The sequence below is a fragment of the Poeciliopsis prolifica genome, unplaced genomic scaffold (assembly GCF_027474105.1).
Source record: "Poeciliopsis prolifica strain line A6 unplaced genomic scaffold, Auburn_PproV2 SCAFFOLD083, whole genome shotgun sequence".
Lineage (NCBI taxonomy): Eukaryota > Metazoa > Chordata > Actinopteri > Cyprinodontiformes > Poeciliidae > Poeciliopsis > Poeciliopsis prolifica.
Genome location: NW_026562458.1, coordinates 77254 through 100507, shown reverse-complemented (window position 1 = coordinate 100507; position 23254 = coordinate 77254). Strand labels below are relative to the sequence as shown.

At 44.0% G+C, this 23254-nt stretch overlaps 1 protein-coding gene across 1 annotated transcript in view; it reads right to left on the bottom strand.

Moving 5' to 3' along the window:
• LOC129353076 (transcription factor 4-like) overlaps positions 1–23254 on the bottom strand; it is a 50732-nt gene that overhangs the window by 8006 nt on the left and 19472 nt on the right. Inside the window, 7 exon segments of the mRNA XM_055022276.1 lie at positions 10428–10631; positions 11062–11141; positions 14130–14208; positions 14339–14409; positions 14793–14943; positions 15013–15158; positions 15310–15415. Coding sequence (XP_054878251.1) covers positions 10428–10631; positions 11062–11141; positions 14130–14208; positions 14339–14409; positions 14793–14943; positions 15013–15158; positions 15310–15415 — 837 coding nt within the window.

Below are 23254 nucleotides of genomic sequence, written 5' to 3'. Positions count from 1 at the left end.
AATTACAAAGACATTTTCCATGTTAGAGTTCTCTAATATTAATATTTATTCTTATATTTTGTTGTAAAGTTGACCTAAAAGTCTAAATAAATGAAGCTTCAACACAAGATGGCCGCCCTGGACGTGATGACATCACTCTGAACTATGGAAACTTGCTTGAGTTTTGGGGAACCTGATCGTTGGACTTTCTCCATCAGGATCTTCAGCAGAATCTGATGACAGCAAACAGGAAACGCCCTGAACCTGTCAGCTGGTTGTTCCACATTCGGCAGCAAAAACGGTTTTAGTTCAGCGATTCCTGCTCCATCTGCGTTTATCCAGTCCGGTCCGTTTGCCTAGAAAGTTCAGTTCGTACCAGAAAACCGAACTCTGGTTCGGTTACGATCCATATGTGAACGCCCAGCGTCCAGAGACCGCTCCAAAAACAAGAAGTTGACTCCAGCGCAGGGCATTCTGGGTAAATACAACCAAAACAAATGCTAGCTAGCCAACGCTAACCGGCTAAAGAAATCCATAAATCGCTAAAATCTGGTGAACGTGGTGGAGCAGGAAGTTGCTCTCAGCATCTTCAGAGGTTTTTGTGTTGCTTCCTTCAGTGGTTCTTGGTGCAGCGCCCCCACAGGCCGGGAGGGGAACCGGCTGGTTTGGGTCAGAACCGCAGCAGCTGGACAGGAACAGATTGAGTCTCAACTGGACCATCAGGTGGGGAAATTTGCTTTTATACACTTTTAGTCCAGACTTTGGAAAAGTGGAGAATCAAATTCGTGTGGTTCTTGAACTGCAGTCGGGGCCACATGAAATCATTCTCAGGGTCCCAAATGGCCCCCGGGCCACAGTTTGGACACCCCAGGCTAACCTGCGGTGAATTGATGTGGATACAACAAAAAACTTTGATGTAAAGAAATCTGAACTGATTTCAGTTGCAGAGAAAGAAAGACTTTGATTTTACTGAATTATTATTTTATTCAAACTGGAGAAACTTTATGAAACTGAATCGGCTTCCAAACCTTCTGGATGAATTTATTTAAATCGGATTTCTTTTAACATAACTGCATTATGTTTATGTATGAACCCGGTCCGGTTAATCCGGTCCTGTTCGGATACCTTCAGTTTGCTGATGTGCTGTGGAGTAAATAAAGTGATTCTGGGAATCAAATCCCAGAGTGCCGGTTAATCCAGCTGGCTGACGGCAGCTCCTGCCCACCACATGCCAAACTCCCCGCTCTCTCGCTCGCTCGCTCGCTTCATGCAAATATCACAAAATGTCGCCGGCGCTCGGCGGCGTGTGCGCTCCTTCCTCGACCTCCTTCTTCTCGCTCCTTTGTTTATTACTTGCAGCTCCGTCGTTTGCTCTGCCTTTCATCGCCGCCTGGGTTCCCAAATGCAAAATGGCAGCAGGGAGGCAGGCAGACAGGGCGGCGTACATTTTTAATGGAGGGTTTTTATATTTTAAGAAGCCGTCCGTCATTTAGCTCAACTAGGAGGCGCAGACAGAGAAGGAAAATATAAATAAGTGAGAAATGAGCCGATGCCACGCCCAGTTTCCCACCTGATCAAACTGCCTCATGGAAACATGGACCAACACACACTTAGGAAAGTCCCAGGTTCTTTGAATGGATCACCAGAGGGAGTTATCAATCATGAAAAAATGTATTTAAACAGCAAAAGGCTTCATTTTACTGAACAATTATTACCTTTTTGTCACTACGTGTTTCACAAAAACAGCCTAAAAGACAAATTAATGAATCCATAAATGTTTATTTTCCAGTAGTTCTGTTGAATATCAAATATATATTACTTCCCCATGAAGTAAATTTTCATTTCTGATGTGAGAAACTTTAACTGGACGGCTGATAAACAAGAATCAAATTTATCTGCAGAATCAAGATGTTGAAAACTTTAACATGTATCCTCAGCGCTCCTCATCATTTCTCCTTATTTCCTTCATCCTATTTGGTTTTTCCACTGAGGGGAAATTCCAATAAAGCCGGTCGGGATAATAAAGATTCGCAGAGGAGGTGCTGAGTGGCTGTCATGTGTAATCCTGCTGATTGCTGCGATCGTCGCAGAGAGAGAAGCGGCAGGACGAAGACGAAGGAGAGGAAAACGGAGAGGAATCTGTGACACACACATCCAGACAGATTCATCACGCGGCTGCAAACGGTAACGGACACGTCGGCTCCCGAACTGCAGCCACGCCACCGACAGCAGAAATGTTTCACCAACTCCGCAAATTGTAATATTTCATCTCATATTAGCCGGATATCTGCAATTTCCAATTGTCGTTTCCAATTATCTCAGATGAAGCACATTTGGCCACAAAAAAGGAGAAGTGGAGGAAATGAAAGTGGAAGTATAATCTGAGATAAACAAAGACTGTTTAGACTCGGCGCGGCTCGACCCGACAACACTCTGGGAAACTCAGCCGATCTGCTACGTCTGCAGGAAATCTGCGATTTTAGAGATGAAAACCGTCGGGACGGCGACAAACCTCGGCTCAAGGTTTTCTACATTCAACAACTTTCTTCAGTTTTGAAGTTTGTTGGGTTTCAGAAGCTGCTCTGTGTCCTTCATCATGTCAGATCCACTCAAAACATGCAAATCCTTCTGACAGCACAGCCTGAAAAAGCCTTAAAGAAGCGTGGCAAAAGCAAAGGAGGTGGATCAGCCTGGTTCCATCCACGGCTAACGCAGACAGGCTATCTGCACACAGATATTAATCTGCTCCAACTTCATGACCATCATGAGACGGTCTTCAGTCAGAGGCGTCTTGAGATTCGTTGTGAAACTGACTGCTACTGGAGCTGCTTCCTGCCCACAGCATCAACATCCACTGGGTTTCCCCCAGAGTACTGGTTCAGCTGGTGATTGGCCAGTCAGTCATCAGCGACTGAGTTTAAAAATGTTGACAGAAAATATCACCTGACAATAATATTGGAAGATGGAAGATTAATGGCTGGAAGTCTTAAACATGGAAACATTTTAAAAAGACTCAAATAAAGTAGCAAAGCTGAGCCTGGTGGCCCGCCAGGCTGATAATACTCTGGTAGAAACTCTCTGGAGATCTGAGCTGGATGATCTGAGTTACGACAACATTTGATTCCTGTTGGGATGAACAGAGAACTCTGAACTGAACTGTTCAACAGAACAGAAACATTCTCTATTTCTGTTTCATGAGTTTGTTAATATTCAACTCTTAATAAACCGCAGCCTCTCAAATATCCTCCAGTTTTCAAATAATAATAATACAAACCAATTTATTCCTTCGTCACATCATGTGGAGATGAACCACATTTTTTCAGGCCTGTTCCTGAACACAGAACAAAGACTAGAATGGAAACCGTCTAACAACACGAAGTAGGCAGAATTATCTGTTAAATACGAGGAACAGAGAAGACTGCCTGCAACTGAACGGCTCAAAAACAACAAGATGAGAGCTTTGGAGTGGTCTAGTCAAAGTTTAGACTTAAAGGGACGACCTGAAACCGGCTGTTTCTGCTGAAAAACATTCAGTCTAAAATAAAACCGTTTCTACACGACCAGTTGAGGTTTAGGTAGACGGTTTGGGAAATCTTACACCAAAACTCGTTTCATCTGAAACACGTAAGAAATGGAAGAAAATCTTCCAAACTTCCCCCAAGAGAACCAGGCAGGTTGTGAATGCAGAGAAACACACAGCGTGTAAATAAAGCGGAGAGCAGCATGAACATTCCCAAACATGGCCGTAAAGCCTCTCCTCTGCAGAACCGGCTGACAGAATGAAAGCACCTGTTATAACACAGCCAGGCTGGACGTCGCAGGGGAAACGCTGCAACATTTTCCAGTGGCGTGACATGCATGCATGCATGCATGTGTTCCTCTAATGAGCCTGAAACCAACAGAGGAAGATGTGTGGCTGACTCTGCTACATGTCAGAAAGAACCAGAAACTAGAAAAATTTAAAGAAAGATGCAGGAAAAAATGAGTCGCATGGAAAAACGTTTGTTTTTATTTGTGATTCAAGTTTCTGATCATAAAGAGAAAAAATGAGCTTCAGTCGACTAGAAATGTTGAACTACTTCTAAACACATTAAAGGGTTAAATGTTTTTCAGCAATATCAGGTTTTGTTGCACAGTTTTTCTTTACTAAAGGAAAATGTTAATTATTTTCTACATATTTAAATATTTTCCCACAGGAAGCCTCTGGTACTTTTCTCAAAAATAATAAAAGACGGTGACGTTTGATCAACACACATGAAATATTCAAACCAGGAACAAAACAAGTCAAACAACCTGGGAAACTCAGTGATTCTCTCTCCCACCTGCAGGGGGCAGAGTTTCTCCTACTACACTGCTGTCGCCTCGGTTTTGCGGTTTTGTTTCGCAAAGCGACACGTAAAAAGTCACATTTACCGTCAAACGGAAATCCAAATATTGCACATTTCCTTGAAAATATTTGTAACTGAAAATTTGTGATTTTAATGGATAAAAATAAAACAAAACTAAATCCAATTAAATTTCTCAAGTTTCTCAACCTGATCAATATTCAATTATTTTACATTTACAGGCAGGAAATTAGAAAATAAAATGTATTTTTGCATAAAACTAACATTTTATCTGCACAGATTTTAGCTACTTTCACAGTTAATATATTTTAATATAATTCCATCAGTTTTGCTGAATTTCCAAACTGAATTTTTTCGACATTTACTTCATTATAAATGTTTCTATACTTTTCAACTTTATGTATTTTTCACAGATATGATGAGATTTATGAATGAGGTGGAAACCCAACGCAAAATGTTGCATTAAACAATTATGAAAGTTGTTTAGGTTTATTTATCCAATTATCTTTATAAACAACAGGCTGCACACTGATGTGTAATGATCATAACCTTTTTTTCTTCATAAATATTCATAAAGCGCCACACACTTCTAACACAGAGACCAAAGGTGAACTTAATTAAAATTACGATATTACCATATTTTAGCACCCCTTATTAGCATACATTGTACTTTGAATAGGACGCAAATATGCTTTCAAATTAATGAGAACCAAACAAATGTTGGTTAAAATCTAATTAAAATATGAAAAACATAAAAGGAGGAATCGTAGCAGCTTCCACCCCACAGACTGATGTTCAACACAGAAATCCTTTCATGGTGAGATGTTCAGAAAACTCAGACTGTCACAAAACTGGCCAACATTAATCTGCAGAAATCAAATCTCCAACTCTTCTGAGAGCTTTCCATAAGATTCTCCACAGCAGGGATTAGTTAAGACAATCGTCCATGATATCCACTGGACCAACACCGAAGTCAAGGCAACTTTCATCAGCTTACAGGAATGCATTTACTAAAAGCACAGCATTACAAAGCATTAGGGGGTTTTACGGCAAAGTGACGCAGATTATGAGTCAACTCACTTACTGTAACGCTTCTTAATGGAAGCAGAGAGCAGCAGGGGGTCTCAGTCGCTTAACCTTTCCCATCTTTTCCAGAGTTGCCCTTCAAACTCATCAGCTATGCAGTAAAACAAACAGCAGGACTTTATAGCGGCAGAGAGCAACATGACTTTCCAGACAGCCATTATGACTTAGTTAAAAGAAGCCGCAGTGCCCACAACCACCAGAAAAATGAGCCCAGGCTCCAACAGCGCGTGACATCCTGGATTATTTAAAACATACTCCAGTCTTTTCAAATTGTTTTTCACGTATGACATAGAGCTACGTCTTTTGTTTTCACATTTATAAGTAATTAGAAGAACTGAATTAACCCCAGCCAGGCCACGTTAGTAAACCTCACTGCTTGAGGGTTTTGGTGCAGCTTTTCGTTTTAATTTTAACCTTCCTAAAGAACATCAATAAATGTTGTCTTAATGTACTCTGATGGTGACTAGTTCTTTACTCCCATAGTTAGCGAGCTATAAAATCAAATTTAAAACCATTCCTGAAAGCAACACTTTCAGGGCTGCTGCTTTCAGGAAGTTACTTTTAGCATAGCTGCCGTTCTTTAAAGAGAACCATTGAACACGAAACAATAATCCCTGAACTTTTATCAATAATGACTCATTTGTTTAGTGTAGGTACAATTATGTGAAGTTAGAAAAAGTATCTTTTGTTTCTAAACCGCAAACACAAAAATAGTTTTTTCTCCTTTTGCCAATGATAGTTAGCATGCTGTAGCTCTGAGTTAGCATACTATAGCTCTGAGTTAGCATACTATAATTGAATTAGCATACTGTAGGTTCAAGTTAGCATACTATAGCTCTGAGTTAGCATACTATAGCTCTGAGTTAGCATACTATAACTCTGAATTAGCATACTATAGCTCTGAGTTAGCATACTATAGCTCTGAGTTAGCATACTATAGCTCTGAGTTAGCATACTATAGCTCTTAAGTTAGCATACTATAGCTCTGAGTTAGCATACTATAGCTCTGAGTTAGCATACTATAGCTCTAAGTTAGCATACTATAGCTCTGAGTTAGCATACCAGCTATTCTCAGCTATATTTCTTCTTTTTTGTGACAATGCTAGCTAAGTTAAAATGCTAAAAGCAATAAGTAGTCTCAGAAATCTGCTTTTTCCCCAATCATGAAATGTTTGTTTAGCATAGTTAGCAAACTGTAAAGCTAAGCTAGGACAGAAACTTTTACAGTCGTTGTTATAAACTATTTTTCTTTTCCAATAATTTTTCTTTGGTCTTATGTCAGAATGCTACATTAGCCTGTAGTTTGCTAAAATGAACAACTTTTCTAAAAACAGAAACAGCCTCAGAACTTTTGTAGTCAAAGTTTACAAAGTTTAAGCAAAACTCAAAGGCTAGCATGCTAACAATTCAACAATTAGTAAATAATAGTCAAGTTTTTTCCCCTTTTCCAGTGATGATCAAGTTTTTAACTTATGATACTATGAAGCTAGCATGCTAATTCCAGGTTTTACCTCTATGAAAAATCATGTTTATGTGGAAAAGCTGTGCTAATCTTAGCATATTTACCAAATCACTACTCCAGATGTGTTTATTTTGCTGAAAATGTTAACATTGCTCAAAAAGCATAAGGGACAATAACAAACAGTTTCCCACATCGTTAAAAAACAACTTTAAGAGCATGTTATTCCGTTTTATGAGTATTTATTCTCAGTCTGGTTCTGTTAACACATTACTAATTTTATTTTTATTCAGAAAAGGAAGACGGTGACGTCAATCAAACTGGAACAAACTGGACTTTATGTTTTCTCTTTTTATGATTAGTTGGTAAGGAGGGTGTTTTCACTTTTTCATTTGGGGTTTGATCTGCTTCAATAAGCTAAAGAGTCAAGCAGAAAATGCTCAGATTGAGGAAAGTGGTGAATTGTCTTCATATTTTCTGACGTTAGCTTCTTTAGCTTTCACTGTGAAGGCCGAAAACCTTGAGCCTGAACAGCGAGGCGACCTCGCTGATTGTTAGGACATATGCATCTACTTCTGTGTTTACGATGCACTCATAGCTGTGAACTGTATATGTCTCAGTCCCACATCAGCTTACCACCTGTTTTCCCAGAGTTATGATCTCAGCCTGCAAGCGTCTCGGCCCCGGCGCTGCCAAACTGCAGACAGCTGTGTGTATGCGTGCGCATGAACACAGAGCGAGCCAACGCCAGCCGAGTCCATCGGGACGGGGAGATCAAAACGCGAATCGCAGCAAAGATGTCACATAGTAAATATGTGGCGAAACAAGAGCAATGTGTGCGGAGACAGAGGAGCAGGAAAAACGATGGAAAACTGCAGGCAGGAGAGAGTTAAACGCAGGAGCAAAACTGAAAATAGGCTTGATGCAAACACAATGCCGTCACTTTTTCAAACATCCGACTTCCTCTCAGAGTTCCTGTTTACGCTGCGAACAGAGAGAACAACAAAGCCTGAACGCATTACCTCATGGACAAACATCCATCCAGAAGAGCTGCCTGCTCTGAACACATGGTGGCTGAGCCACATCGCTTTGCTTCAATTTGAGTCAGGACTTTGTCTAGGCCACTCCAAACCTTTCAGAGTGTGCATTGAACCACCCAATGTGTTCTCAGTTAACTATTAAAATCAACATTTCAAAGCTTCCATTATTATTTTATTCCCAGCAGTGATTCTGATTTTTTCATGCATGTTTGAGAAATCCTTTCATCTCCATGGCAACCATTCCCTGTTCAAAACGGCGGGGTGGACCAAGCTCCGCCCTCCAGCCACAGCTCCTCCCCACTCGGCTCCTTCAGACTAGCCAGCAGCCGTTAGCAAACAGCTGCTGAGCTCATTATAGGAGCTGCTGCTCAGAGCAGCTCAGGTAAAAACGTTAAATATGCTGACTTCCTGGAGGCGGAGCTTCAGAAAGAGCAGGGGCTTCTTAAAGAGACAGAGGCCCAATTTCAAGATATTAAATTAGTCATATTTTAAATGTATAATATTTTTATACCAAATTAAGGCGACATGGTTACTTGATGATGAGGCTCTACATGCCTGGAAAACATAACACTGCTCCTATAAAGTGTAACCAACCCTGCTGTGAAAGCTTAGCCCCGCCCCCAAAGTTTAAAACATTTCACAAAAATGGGCGGAGCTAAGCTCCACAGAGGGGCGTGGCCAAATGTGGGGCTGAACAGATGAGTCAGAGGCGCTGTGGCCAACTTTACAACTTTAACAACTTTTCATAAACTAGAAACTTTTAATTAAAAAAGAAACAAATTCAGTGACTTTTATCTGCTATTGAAGACTTTTATGTGACGAACCAATCGCTCCGCTCCATCACTGCTCCAACACTGTGACCTGCAGTAGCCACTGTCCAACCCACAGGGGGCAGCACTGAAACGGCTTCAGGCCAAAAACACAAAGATACAACATTTCAGGACCAATTTAGACAGTTTAACCTTATAACCATCAAAACAAACAAACAGTGATGTTTTCCTCATGAACATCTCCAGCTTCAGTTTCATTATCCTGACATTAATCCACCGTTTATTTGATGAATCTGTTGATCAGACCTGGACGTTAAACGGATCTGAGTAACTGAGCTTCAGTATTTCGGCGCCTCCGGCAGGTTCAGCTGTGCGGTAATGAGCATGTTATTCCAGCAGCTAATACTCCACACCCTGAATAAACACAAACTCTGGCCTCTACGGGAGCACAGGCGGCCATTTACGCCTCCAAAGAGTCCACAAGCAAACGCGGCTCTCACTCCAGGCTCGTTTCTCACCAGCTACACATTAAAACTGTTTGGATTTCCTTCCACAAAGATAAAAAGTAATTGGTAACAATATTATCCTTAACACCAACTGTTTTCTCAAGCTAAATCTCTGCGGCGTTCAGCGGAGCTCTGAGCCAAACTGTCCGAGAAGCAGAGACGTTTCAGAAACTGAAGCAGGTTCTCAGCTGGAGCTTATAAAGACAGTACACCCTCTTTAAAACCAGTTTCACGTCTCAAGGTGAAAATACCCTTAAAAACAACGTTTTGTCAGTTTGGGAAGTCATGAGCAGGAAGAAGAGCTGGAACCAGGCGAGCTGGTTTCAAGCCTGATTCCATCAGATCCTGACGGTCAGGAGTAAAAGTTGCGAACTCAGACCAAACGCGTCTCTTCTGAAGTATTTCCCAGCTGTGTGCCTCTGGTACGGCTCAGACTGATGGGAAAGTTTCCTCCATCAGAGCGGCAGATGTTTCCATCTCCTCTTTCTCTGGAAAAGCCGCCGAGGCCTGGAACGTTTCGGCAAAATTAAGAACATTATTTCACATTTTCCCATTTCCATCAACCTTTTACAATGCGCCCCAAAAACAGAAAGAAGAGACGTTGATGGAAACACGGGAAATGATGATGATCAGTTAATCACAGAATTTTATTGGTGATTTTCCATTTTAAACGGCTATAAAAGCAACATGTGGGGATTATTCCCGACTGGAGGTGAAACCTCTCCGTGAATCTTTGCCGTTTCTGGGATAAACCGACCAGGTGAGGGTCAGGTAGACGGTGCATCTGGATCTGTTTCCAGTGCGCCGCCGTATTTCAGGCTCTGTCTCCTCCTCATGTCACGCAGCTGTTTGGTTCTTCATGTTTATTGTTTCAGGGCCTGAATGTGGAAAACATCCCCGCTGAACCTCTCAGCCTCCAGCGTCTTTCTTCACGTCTCTAAATGAAGTTAAGCTTCCCTGCATGATGTGACAGAAACAGCTAAATATAAAGTTTGTTTCTGCAGGTTCTCTGGGAGATGAACTGATGTGAACAGAATGTTTCAGATTAAAGTTTAGACTCATTTTCACACCTTTCTGACTCAAATTCCCAGAATTCACGGCGTTTTATAGTCCAGATAAAAACAACTAATGAAAAGTTCACTATTAATGGAGACAACATGAGAAACAACGGATGAACAGACAAACAGATGGACACACAGCAGGTGGTCCCTGACCGGCGATGACATCATCACAGCTCCTACCATTAGCGAGTGCCGATTGGTCGACAGCAGCCCCGTGCCGTAGCCGCCGCCCAGCGCGCCCATGGCGCCGTTGTGCGTGGCCCCGATGAGGCCGTGCATGTCGCCGTGCGCGCTCGCCATGCCGGTGGACGGCCCCACGGCGTGGCTCCGCAGCACGTGGATGGCGTCGTCCAGGCGCTCCAGCCGGTCCTCGATGCGGCTTTGCTGCAGCACAACGAGACGCTGCTGCTTAAAACAACCGACTCTTTACAAAAACTACACTTTAATTTTAAACCTGTAACTTTTTACTAAATTCTGACATTAAAAATGTTACTAATTTTGAGTTTTTCCCCATTAGCCTGACTTTAAGTTCAAAACTTTGACTTTAATTTCTAAAAGGTTTTCTCCCAAAATTCTAACTTTCATTTCAGAATTTTAACTTTTTTCCCAGTATTTTGAGTTTAATTTTAAAATTTCCACTTTTCCCTGCAGAATTCTGACTTTTTCTCAAGAATCTTTAATTTCAAAATTTCAAAACTTGAATTTTAAAATTTAGAACTTTCTTCTAATTTTTCTGAAACAAAAGTAAAATTGTTCTTGTGAATAAAAACTGAAGAAGAACCAAAAGGAAAACTAGAATCAGTTGGTTTCTTACCAGCGAATGCAGCGGAGCCTCGTAGTTCGGCGACGACGCTCCCTGACCTCCGTTCCTCGACCAGACGGCTGAACTGGCAGCTGCAACAGAGCGGACAGGATGACATCATCACATGGTTCCGGATGACATCATCACATGGTTCCGGAAGACATCATCATTTGTACCAGATGACATCATCACATGGTTCCTGATTACATCATCAGGACGGACCTGACGGGACGCTTCTTGTCCCTGAAAACGTTACTCTGCTGCGACCTGCAGACGCTCCGCCTGGAGCGGAACCAAACCCGATCCACGCTCTCGTTGCGCCCAACGTTTCTCGTCGCTCCCACCGGGACAGAACGGACCCGTACAGAACGGACCCGGACAGAACGGACCCGGACAGAACTGACCCGGACAGAACGGACCCGGACAGAACTGACCCAGACAGAACGGACCCGGACAGAACGGACCTGGACAGAACTGACCCGGACAGAACGGACCCTGAAAAAGAACGGACCTGGACAGAACGGACCCGGACAGAACTGACCCGGACAGAACTGACCCGGACAGAACGGACCCGGACAGAACGGACCCGGACAGAACTGACCCGGACAGAACGGACCCGGACAGAACGGACCCGGACAGAACTGACCCGGACAGAACGGACCCGGACAGAACGGACCCGGCCGACCCGTCCTGATCGCATCACTAACACTCCAAGCGACGCTTTGGGTGAATAAAGCCGAGTAAAGCCACTTTTGGTTCTGCCGGCTCGGATCACAGACGGAAAAAAAGAATAAAATTTCTTCCAAAAATATCAGAAATTTTGAGATCAATTGCAGAAATTTTCTAGAAAAAAGACAAAAATATTTTTTCTGTTTTTCAGCCTGAAAAGTCGAGAAAATTTATATTTGAAAATCTGAATTTTCCATTAATGTTGATATGAAAAAGTTTTTTTCCAGGAAATGTTTGTGGGATTCTGGTGCAGGACGATGGAGCGTTTCTCACGTCGGTGTGAGGAACGTCAGGAACGTCTGTGTCAGGAACGTCAGTGTGAGGAACGTCAGGAACGTCTGTGTCAGGAACGTCAGTGTGAGGAACGTCTGTGTCAGGAACGTCGGTGTGAGGAACGTCGGTGTGAGGAACGTCAGGAACGTCTGTGTCAGGAACGTCGGTGTGAGGAACGTCAGGAACGTCAGTGTGAGGAACGTCGGTGTGAGGAACGTCAGGAACGTGGGTGTGAGGAACGTCAGGAACGTGGGTGTGAGGAACGTCAGGAACGTCGGCGTGAGGAACGTCAGGAACGTCGGTCTGAGGAACGTCAGGAACGTCAGTGTCAGGAACGTCGGTGTGAGGAACGTCAGGAACGTCGGTGTGAGGAACGTCAGGAACGTCGGTGTGAGGAACGTCGGTGTGAGGAACGTCAGGAACGTCGGTGAAACGCTGTGACCTTCATCCTGCAGGCACTTTGAAAACCTTCTGATCTGACTTGTTTCCACAGATGAAGTGCAACGAAGCGCATCTGTTACCGGGGATAAAAACTCGCCTGCTGTGTGATCGTAGCATCAGTCAGCTAGCTGCTAAGTGCTAGCTTAGCTCTTGTTAGCGTACTGTTAGCCTGATGCATTTGAAAACCGATGGCTTCTTCCTGTCTGAGCGGCGTTTCAGTCCATGTTGCTTCTGGATTCATTTCAGTGCTGATCTTGTTTTGCTCCAAAATGTTTTTTGTCTCTTCAATGTGAGGTGAACTTTAAAGCTTTATTCTCCGGCGCCGGGTTAAAACCAGAATGTTGCTGATATTCATAAAGTCTAATTTTCTCCCTCTGCTCCCACGTTGTGCTGCCATCTCCACCCTGTTCCTCTGATTCCTCCTCATTAGCACGTGTTTCTCCTTTTCATTGTCTTTTCTCTCCTTTATTCATATTGCATGCTCATTTGCATATGCTAATTAATGCATAATCACCTGGGTACATTCATGTGCAAATACAAATATATGTATTAAACGGCGGCTAAATTATTCCGAGTCCGACGGTGTAAAACATCCTCACGGCATTCGCCTTGGATATCAATTTGCATGTAGTTTGCTCTAATAGGCTTCATTTCTAATTTGTTAAAAGTGGAGTAACTCTGACACAATGATAAACACCAATTATGGTTTCGCAGGCAATATCCTAGTCAGCTATAATGATGATGACGAGGAGGAGGAAGAGGGAGAGGGCTGGTGTTTGCGGAGCCGGCAGGTCTGCGAACGGTTTGAGGAAGAGATGCTGTAATTAAAGCGATCAGTCACAAGGCGAGGCGGAGGAATATCAAACGGTGAGCAGAGCGCCGACAATTAGAGACAAATTTGACTCAATTATTATTAGAAAAAGTCATTTTTCACTGTAAGGAGGCGCCGCAGAGAGGAGAGGACGCGACATCAATACGGGAATTAATTCATACATTTATCAACGTCCAGCTTCAACCACAAACAAAATGACATTAAAATATTGATTTTATAGGGAGTAAAACTAGATTTAAAATGTGCAACCAAATCATTTTAAAAGAAAAAAAGGAAAAAAATCAAAGAAAATGTGAAATTATATGAAAATAAACCCATATTTCCAGAATAAAGTCATAATAATATAATACATTTCTAATAAATGCTTCATAATTAAGCAGTAATAATAGAGGATTAAAATATTACGACTATTAATGAGAATAAAGTCGGAATATTACAAAAACACCTGAAAAACTAAAAGTCATAAAGTTATAAAAATAAAGTTGCAATAATAAGAGAATAAACTCCTAAAACCAGAAAAAACAAACTAATACAAGATTTTTTATCAATATTAAGGAATTATTGATTATTTCCTGTTTGTCACTTAGTTCTGTCTGATTCCTGACATGTGTGGACCAGAACCTGGACCAGAACCTGGACCAGAACCTGGACCAGAACCTGGACCAGAACTTCTTGGCAATAGTTTGTGTTTGTACAGCCATGTTGGTTCCTCATTCCGGGTTCTGACTCAGATCGGGTTCTGACCCAGATTGGGTTCTGACCCAGACCGGGTTCTGACTCATCCCGGGTTCTGACCCGCGTTTACCTGTGAGTGACGGCGGCGAGCCGACCGGGGTGGAGGGATTGGACGAGAAGCTGTTGTTGGTGTGATCTGGAGAGTAGATCTGCACAGAGATGCATCAGTTAGCATCCGCTAGCAGCTATTAGCATCTGCTAGCACCTATTAGCATCCGCTAGCATCTATTAGCATTCGTTAGCATCTCAACAGTCGCTGGGAAATGGCGCAGTACTCACTGAGGCGAGAGCTTTTCCTAAGGCGTCTCCGGTTTGGGAGCTGCTGGCGGCGCCGCTCTGTGCTCGGTTAGCTGTGAGACACACACACACACACACACACACACACACACACACACACACACACACACACACAGGAGACAGAAGCAATGCATGCTGGTAAATAAGCATGTTGTTGACGACATGTTTAATTATTCAGATGCTGAACATTTAGAAAGACGAGAGAGAAGATGGATGATAAATGGTGGATGTTTGGTTGGATGTTTGGTTGGATGAATCATTTTCTTTCCAAACGTTTCTATCCCAGGGCCGTATTTCACCTTTGACCTTTCCTGACCCCTCCAGCTTCTCTGCGTCTTGAACGACCCCAGAACCCCAGAACCCTTCCACTTTAGCACTGATTTCAAAATAAAAGCATCAGGCATATATCAGCATGTGGAAGCAGCAGGTTTCTCACCCATGACGCTGTCTGTGCCGTTGGTGGGGGCGGTGCAGGAGGCGGTGCTGTAGTGGTTGGCTCCGCCCCCGCCGCCACCGCCCCGGTGGAAGCTGGACATGGGCGGGAGGCTGGAGCTGATGTCGGCGGACGAGGAGTGCGACGGGTAGCTCTGCGGAGAGACGGAAACGTTAACGGCGCCTCCCGGCCTCCCCTCGGCGCCGCCGGCGGCCCGGCTCACCAGTCGGTCGTGAGGGTGGATCCCGCAGTAGGAGGAGCTCTGGGCGGGGCCGTGCGCCGAGTTCCCGCCCCCCAGCATGCTGCTGTGGTAGCCCTGCTGGCTCATGCTGCTGCTGCTGCTCCAGGGGTCGCCGCTGTGGTGGCCGTCTGACGGACAAACAGGAAACGTTACTCTGAACCAAGCAGCTCATGCTACAAACACATCAAAAAATATTTACACTGTAGAACAGGGTAAATCGAGGGCGAGCTTTCGGTGCAGTTGAATCTTTTTCAGGTGTGCAGGTTGGGCTGGACTCACCTGGCATGAAGAAGGAGCTGGGGAAGCCGGTGCTGGGAGGCTTGGAGGACGGGTAACCAGGTGAGTCCCGGTTGTAGTCGGCTGTGCTGGCAGACGGAGCGTAAACCTGCAAAAATAACAAACTGAAATCAGCAGCAGTTTCACACAAACATCAGAAATACCTCAAACCTTTTACTCATAACGGAACACAGAATAAAGATGCAAAACTGTCCCTTTGATTTGTCTTTTCTTTTTAATACGAGCGAAGAGATCAAGACAGATTTAATCCAGAGAATTAGAACACATCTGGGTGGAAAACAGGAGAATAAATGATTCTGTCAGTTTGGTGAAGACGAACTTGACTGGATGCACAGTAAGCAACCTTTAAGAACAGAGAGCAGGAAGTAACGTTATGGTTACAGGAAGTAACGTTATGGTTACAGGAAGTAACGTTATGGTTACAGGAAGTAACGTTATGGTTACAGGAAGTAACGTTATGGTTACAGGAAGTAACGTTATGGTTACAGGAAGTAACGTTATGGTTACAGGAAGTAACGTTATGGTTACAGGAAGTAATGTTATGGTTACAGGAAGTAACGTTATGGTTACAGGAAGTAATGTTATGGTTACAGGAAGTAACGTTATGTTTACAGGAAGTAACGTTATGTTTACAGGAAGTAACGTTATGGTTACAGGAAGTAACATAAATGTTCTAGAAAGCAACATTTTAGCTCCAGTAGGTAACAAGTATAAAACCACAGTTTGTTCAGGAAAGCATCTTGTAAGTAACATTTATGTTGTGTAAAGTAACCTGGTTTTACTGGTGAGTTCTGATGAATTATTATCTAAATTTAAATGTAAGTGACATTAAAGTTCTTTAAAGCAGCATCTTGTTTTCTGTGAGGCTTTGTCTTCCAGTCTGCAGGTTCAGGAAGGTAACATGCCTCTTAACCTGATAAAACTGACTTTAAACGTCTAGAAAAAAAAAAAACAGAGAAAAATGCAAAAAATCGATAATATAGCTGCACCAAATTCAACTGTTTCTGATTTCACATGGTTCTAAATGCTGGATTCCTGCAAGCAGAGACACAGCGAAGCGTCTCAGGCGGGGTCACGCTCTCTGCAGGGGGTCGCCGCTCTGAGCATGTGCATAGCGTGCGAGCGGCGAGCCGTGACGCCGCCTGGCGCTCCGTGACGTAAACTGTGGAACAGCTGCTGGAGGAACGCTGCTCGCTCCTCCTTCCTGATGAAAAATAGAAAACTCTCTGCAGATCCACCTTCGGTCTCCATGAAAACATCAGACGCTGCGTTTGGATTTGCATATGAATGGGAGACAGATGTGTTCATGTGGAGATGAAACCAGAAACACTTCCCACCGTCAGCGAGGGAAGCATTGAAAACAGAAAAAGCCTTTTGGGTCATTTTGGTCAAACACAAACCTCATGGCCCTTTTCTTTGATTTGAGAAGAAAATAAATGTTTCCGTCCTGCTATCTGTCCGAACGTCTCCAACGTTTTCTCACCTCAATGCTGCCAGCCTGGCAGTTCGCTGCTGAATTTAACCACAAATATGGATTATTCAAAAAGTCTGTTCATCCTGCAGGCTCTCCAGGAAAACACATTAAATTAAATAAATTAAATTCACTTTTCAAACAAGAAAATGAACCTAAAATCCAACAACACAGCATGCCTTTCATAATGTCATTTACAGATTAAGTTTTGCAATAAGTGGTTTATAAATAGATAGTAAAATCTGCTAACGATTAATCAATTACCAAATTATTGATTAGAAACCAAATAAACCAATCAGGTCTAAAGATCAGCAACTTTTCAGACAAAAAATCAATAATAATCCGTGTTATTAACAGAATCAGGATCATTAATTATTACTGATTAAAAATAATTTATCATTTTGATGAATTAAAATGTAAAAAAATAGATTCCTAAAATCGTTTATATTTCTTAAGCTCCTGCTGCAGTGGCACCACAGCTGGTCATGCAGCCCAGAGCATGACGCTGCCACCACCTTACTTATTGACTATATTTGTGTTCTGACCCCATATTTGAACATAAATCTGAATTATGGACCCAGTCAGCGTTGCTCAGCATGAGTTTCCATTTACTGAAGAAAAATGTTGTAATGGACACGATGGAGGTCCAGTCCAACCGGAGGCTTTGACTAGACCTCCGTTGGACCGGGTCCCTCGCCGCCGCGGCAGCTGCGAGTCGCCACTTCCTTCCTGAAATGCACCTTGCAGCAAAGCCTCTGATTCCACTCAGCGTCTGCAGATTTCATCAGGGATGAACTCTGACTTCCTCTGAGAACCCGACTCTGATCATAAAACCACATTCCCCGACCCGAACCCGCCACACACACACAGGGCCGAGGCCCGATCCCGCCCAAAACATTTAGAGCCGCTCTCATGCGTTGCAGACATATTTTCCCACTGAATGTGTTGTCAGCCTGGTGAGGAAAGGCTGTGTGTGTGTGTCTCTGTGTGTGTGTGTGTCTCTGTGTGTGTGTGTCTCTGTGTGTGTGTGTCTCTGTGTGTGTGTGTCTCTGTGTGTGTGTGTCTCTGTGTGTGTGTCTCTGTGTGTGTGTGTGTGTCTCTGTGTGTGTGTGTGTCTCTGTGTGTGTGTGTGTCTCTGTGTGTGTGTGTCTCTGTGTGTGTGTGTCTCTGTGTGTGTGTGTGTCTCTGTGTGTGTGTCTCTGTGTGTGTGTGTGTCTCTGTGTGTGTGTGTCTCTGTGTGTGTGTGTGTCTCTGTGTGTGTGTGTCTCTGTGTGTGTGTGCTGCAGACAGACATGAACAGGTGCAGAGTGTGTTAGAGCTGAAGGAATGCAGGGAGACACAATAACAACCTGACTTCCTGTCTCTCAGCAGCAGCCAATCAGAGCAGAGAAAGTTTCATCCATTTTATTTTATCGATGCTGATAAACGCAACAATAAACTGATTCTAGCCTTAAAAACAGGTTAGAGCTGAGAGAGCAGGTTTAACTCCAATTTAAGACTTTTTAAGACCAGGAATTATATACAAACTTGTTCTGACCAACTGGCAATAAATTAGCATTTATTCATTAAAGGTGGAATGAATAAACAATAATTCAATTAATACATTTTAAAATAAGAAAATAAAAATGTTACTGCCTAAAGTCTGACCCTGACCTTTACCCTGACTGAGGCTTCAGGATGTTTTTAAATTAAATGTAAAACATATCTATATATTGTGAGTTTTGGCTTAATTTTACTGTGAATATGTTGTATTTTACAGAAAATTGCTTTTAGAGCCACTCAGTGATTAATCAATTACTAAATAAGCTGACAATTATTGAAATGATCGATTAATTATGATTAAACCGATGAATAGTTTCAGCTGTAGTTCGGCCTCGTTTCTCATGTTTGCCTTCATAAAATGCAGATCCAGCCCAGATTAGGCCCAGTTTCTGAACCAGAACCGGTTCTGCCCGACAGGAGGGATGCGTGACGGATCTGGGAATCTTCACAGGAGACGAAGCATCGGCGTCTTCATCAAAGCCTGGCTCTGCGTCGCCCCGGGCCGAGAAGTTCAGCAGCATTCCAGCTCAAACTGGTTCCTGATGCTCTGCAGCGCCATGGAAACATCAACCTGGTGTTAGCTCGCCGCGTTAGCGCCGCGGCGGGGAAGTATGGCCAAGACCGGAGCGTTTCAGACCGGAACGCTTCAGACCGGAGCGTTTCAGACCGGAACGCTTCAGACCGGAACGTTTCAGACCGGAGCGTTTCAGACCGGAACGCTTCAGACCGGAGCGTTTCAGACCGGAACGCTTCAGACCGGAACGTTTCAGACCGGAGCGTTTCAGACCGGAACGTTTCAGACCGGAACGCTTCAGACCGGAGCGTTTCAGACCGGAGCGTTTCAGACCGGAGCGTTTCAGACCGGAACGCTTCAGACCGGAGCGTTTCAGACCGGAGCGTTTCAGACCGGAGCGTTTCAGACCGGAACGTTTCAGACCGGAACGCTTCAGACCGGAACGTTTCAGACCGGAGCGTTTCAGACCGGAACGTTTCAGACCGGAACGCTTCAGACCGGAGCGTTTCAGACCGGAACGTTTGAGACCGGAGCGTTTCAGACCGGAACGCTTCAGACCGGAGCGTTTCAGACCGGAGCGTTTCAGACCGGAGCGTTTCAGACCGGAACGTTTCAGACCGGAACGTTTCAGACCGGAACGTTTCAGACCGGAGCGTCTCAGACCGGAGCGTTTCAGACCGGAACGTTTCAGACCGGAACGCTTCAGACCGGAGCGTTTCAGACCGGAGCGTTTCAGACCGGAACGTTTGAGACCGGAACGTTTCAGACCGGAACGTTTCAGACCGGAACGCTTCAGACCGGAGCGTTTCAGACCGGAACGCTTGAGACCGGAACGCTTGAGACCGGAACGTTTCAGACCGGAACTCTTCAGACCGGAACGTTTCAGACCGGAACGTTTCAGACCGGAACGTTTCAGACCGGAACGCTTCAGACCGGAACGTTTCAGACCGGAACGTTTGAGACCGGAACGTTTGAGACCGGAACGCTTCAGACCGGAACGTCTCAGACCAGAGCGTCTAAGACCGGAACGTTTCAGACCGGAACGTTTCAGACCGGAACTCTTCAGACCGGAACGTTTCAGACCGGAACGTTTGAGACCGGAACGTTTGAGACCGGAACGTTTGAGACCGGAACGTTTCAGACCGGAACGCTTCAGACCGGAACGTCTCAGACCAGAGCGTCTAAGACCGGAACGTTTCAGACCGGAACTCTTCAGACCGGAACGTCTCAGACCAGAGCGTCTAAGACCGGAACGTTTCAGACCGGAACTCTTCAGACCGGAACGTTTCAGACCGGAACGTTTGAGACCGGAACGTTTGAGACCGGAACGCTTCAGACCGGAACGTCTCAGACCAGAGCGTCTAAGACCGGAACGTTTCAGACCGGAACTCTTCAGACCGGAACGTCTCAGACCAGAGCGTCTAAGACCGGAACGTTTCAGACCGGAACTCTTCAGACCGGAACGTTTCAGACCGGAACGTTTGAGACCGGAACGTTTGAGACCGGAACGCTTCAGACCGGAACGTCTCAGACCAGAGCGTCTAAGACCGGAACGTTTCAGACCGGAACGTTTCAGACCGGAACTCTTCAGACCGGAACGTTTCAGACCGGAACGTTTGAGACCGGAACGTTTGAGACCGGAACGTTTGAGACCGGAACGTTTCAGACCGGAACGCTTCAGACCGGAACGTCTCAGACCAGAGCGTCTAAGACCGGAACGTTTCAGACCGGAACTCTTCAGACCGGAACGTCTCAGACCAGAGCGTCTAAGACCGGAACGTTTCAGACCGGAACTCTTCAGACCGGAACGCTTCAGACCGGAACGTTTCAGACCGAAACGTTTCAGACCGAAACGTTTCAGACCGGAGCGTTTCAGACCGGAACGTTTCAGACCGGAACTCTTCAGACCGGAACTCTTCAGACCGGAACGTTTCAGACCGGAACGTTTCAGACCGGAACTCTTCAGACCGGAACTCTTCAGACCGGAACGTTTCAGACCGGAACTCTTCAGACCGGAGCGTTTCAGACCGGAACGTTTCAGACCGGAACGTTTCAGACCGGAGCGTTTCAGACCGGAACGCTTCAGACCGGAACGTCTCAGACCAGAGCGTCTAAGACCGGAACGTTTCAGACCGGAACGTTTGAGACCGGAACGTTTGAGACCGGAACGTTTCAGACCGGAACGCTTCAGACCGGAGCGTTTCAGACCAGAGCGTCTAAGACCGGAGCGTTTCAGACCGGAACGTTTCAGACCGGAACGTTTCAGACCGGAACGTCTCAGACGGAGCTAAAAGACGGTAAACAAAACAAAAGATGTAAAAAAACTGGAGGCTTTTAGTCGTTATGCAGCTTTTGATGCTTTTCTGCCAGTTCTTGTCTCCGAATGTGAGGCGAATCTGTTCAACCTCTCAGCGGAAAAAAGGAGCGAAAACGAGAAGAAAAGCCTTGTATTATCTCCAACATTTACTAATAAAATACAGGTTACAGTTTAAAATGCAGATTCTGACCAAAACAGCCAAACAACTGAAACACATTGATAGGAACTGCTCTTATTGTGAAACATTTTACTGCAGCTTCCTGAAGTGTTTCTATGAGAAAGGGAAAACGCAGAAGCATTTTCAGCCAGCTGACCAGCAGTGCAGCTCGATCAAATAGATCAGATTTATTTTTATTATTGTTATTTCTTTGTTTCTGCCTGAAACTGAAATTCATCCTGTACATTTTCAAACTGTTCAAGGTCGTTTAGGGACCCTGAAGGTCGTTCATTGCTCTGATCCAGCAAAGGATTCTGGGAGAAAAGGAGGAAACGGAAACAAAGCCCAACAGACGGGTCCAAACTTTTTGCTTAGTGGGAAAAACTTGAACCCTTGTTTTCAATTCATTAAAAATGCAAAAATTTGGTTTTACTTCTCAAAAATAAATCAAACATATTTTGAGAAAACAAAGCAGCAAACGATTCCCTCTGATGATAAAGACAAAACCTCAGAATGAACCGATCCACTTTTTCCCTTCCAGCACCGATACCGATACCTTCAGAGTGGGCCGATATGATCCGATGCAGAAAAACAGCTGGAGAGAATTTAACGTTTTTATTTCTAAGCCCAGACAGAAATCTATTAAATTATGAATTATTTCTGATAACTCTGCACCAGCAGCTCATTTAAATTCACCAGCAGCTTCAAAAACTTTGGTCAAACAGGAAAAAACTTTTAATTTGTTCCGTCAGAGCAGATAGAAAAAAACAAAACAGCCAATTTAAAATAAATCAAACTGAATGAAACACATTGACTGTCGGTCAAACGTGTCAAATAAACTGCAACAAAAGTTGAAAAGCTTCAGAAAATGCAATTATTCTGAATAATAATAATAATAATAAAGCTCAACGTCGCTCAGAGCACAAAGCATAGAAATAGACTGAATAGATCCACAGATATTAACAACAGAATATTAAAATGATGAAACACAACGCTGCATTTTGAACAACGCCGATGACCAAATTGATAAACCAAACACTGAAAAATTTATTTTGTTTTATTTCTGTGAAAAAAAATGATGCATAAAAATATGTTGACAAAGATACAAATGGAGAGAAATTCAGGAACACAAGACGACGAACGGTAAAAATCAGAAAAACTTCTTTAATTTTTAACAGATTCTTCTGGCTCTGGAAAAATTGCCTCAGATTTTAAATATATAAATAAATACGTCACTTTGTGGGGAATTAAACAAGCCGGAGGAAAGACAGTGAGGAGATCGGCTCTTGGCGTTTTCAGGAACAGGAAACGTTTCGTACGGAGCGCTGAATCCTGCCAAAACCCTGCGACATCTTGGATGTTGCTTATTATCGTGGCTCTCTGAGCTTTTTCCCGTCTCCGTCCAGAAACCGACGTGGGAAAACGAATCAAACGGGCCGCAGACGATCCAAACCTCTCCGGTTCGGCGCTGGAGGGGCGCAGGACGGGTTCTGCTTTTTAGATGGATTTTTATAGCGGAGAGCCGAGCCACGGCCTCTGAATCCTCTGAAGGTTAATTATGTTCCTGATTCAAAACACATGGAGGTGCGTGTGTGTGTGTGTATGTGTGTGTGTGTATGTGTGTGTGTGTGTGTGTGTGTGTGTGTGTGTGTCTGTGTGTGTGTCTGTGTGTGTGTGTGTGTGTGTAAGCGGAAGGAAATCCCACCCACCACCTCCAAGCAGAGGCCTTTATTCTACCAACCTGCAATTGCACTAATGTGAACCAGATGTGATGCAGTTTTGAGCCTAATTGAGTCCATATGACGAAATATGGAGGCAGAAAAAACAGCACAGAAAAATGATCTTTGAAATTACAGATAATTTGATTGGATTTATTAAAAACTAAACATCAGTCGTTGGGTCGTTTGTTAAACTTTCATTTGCACC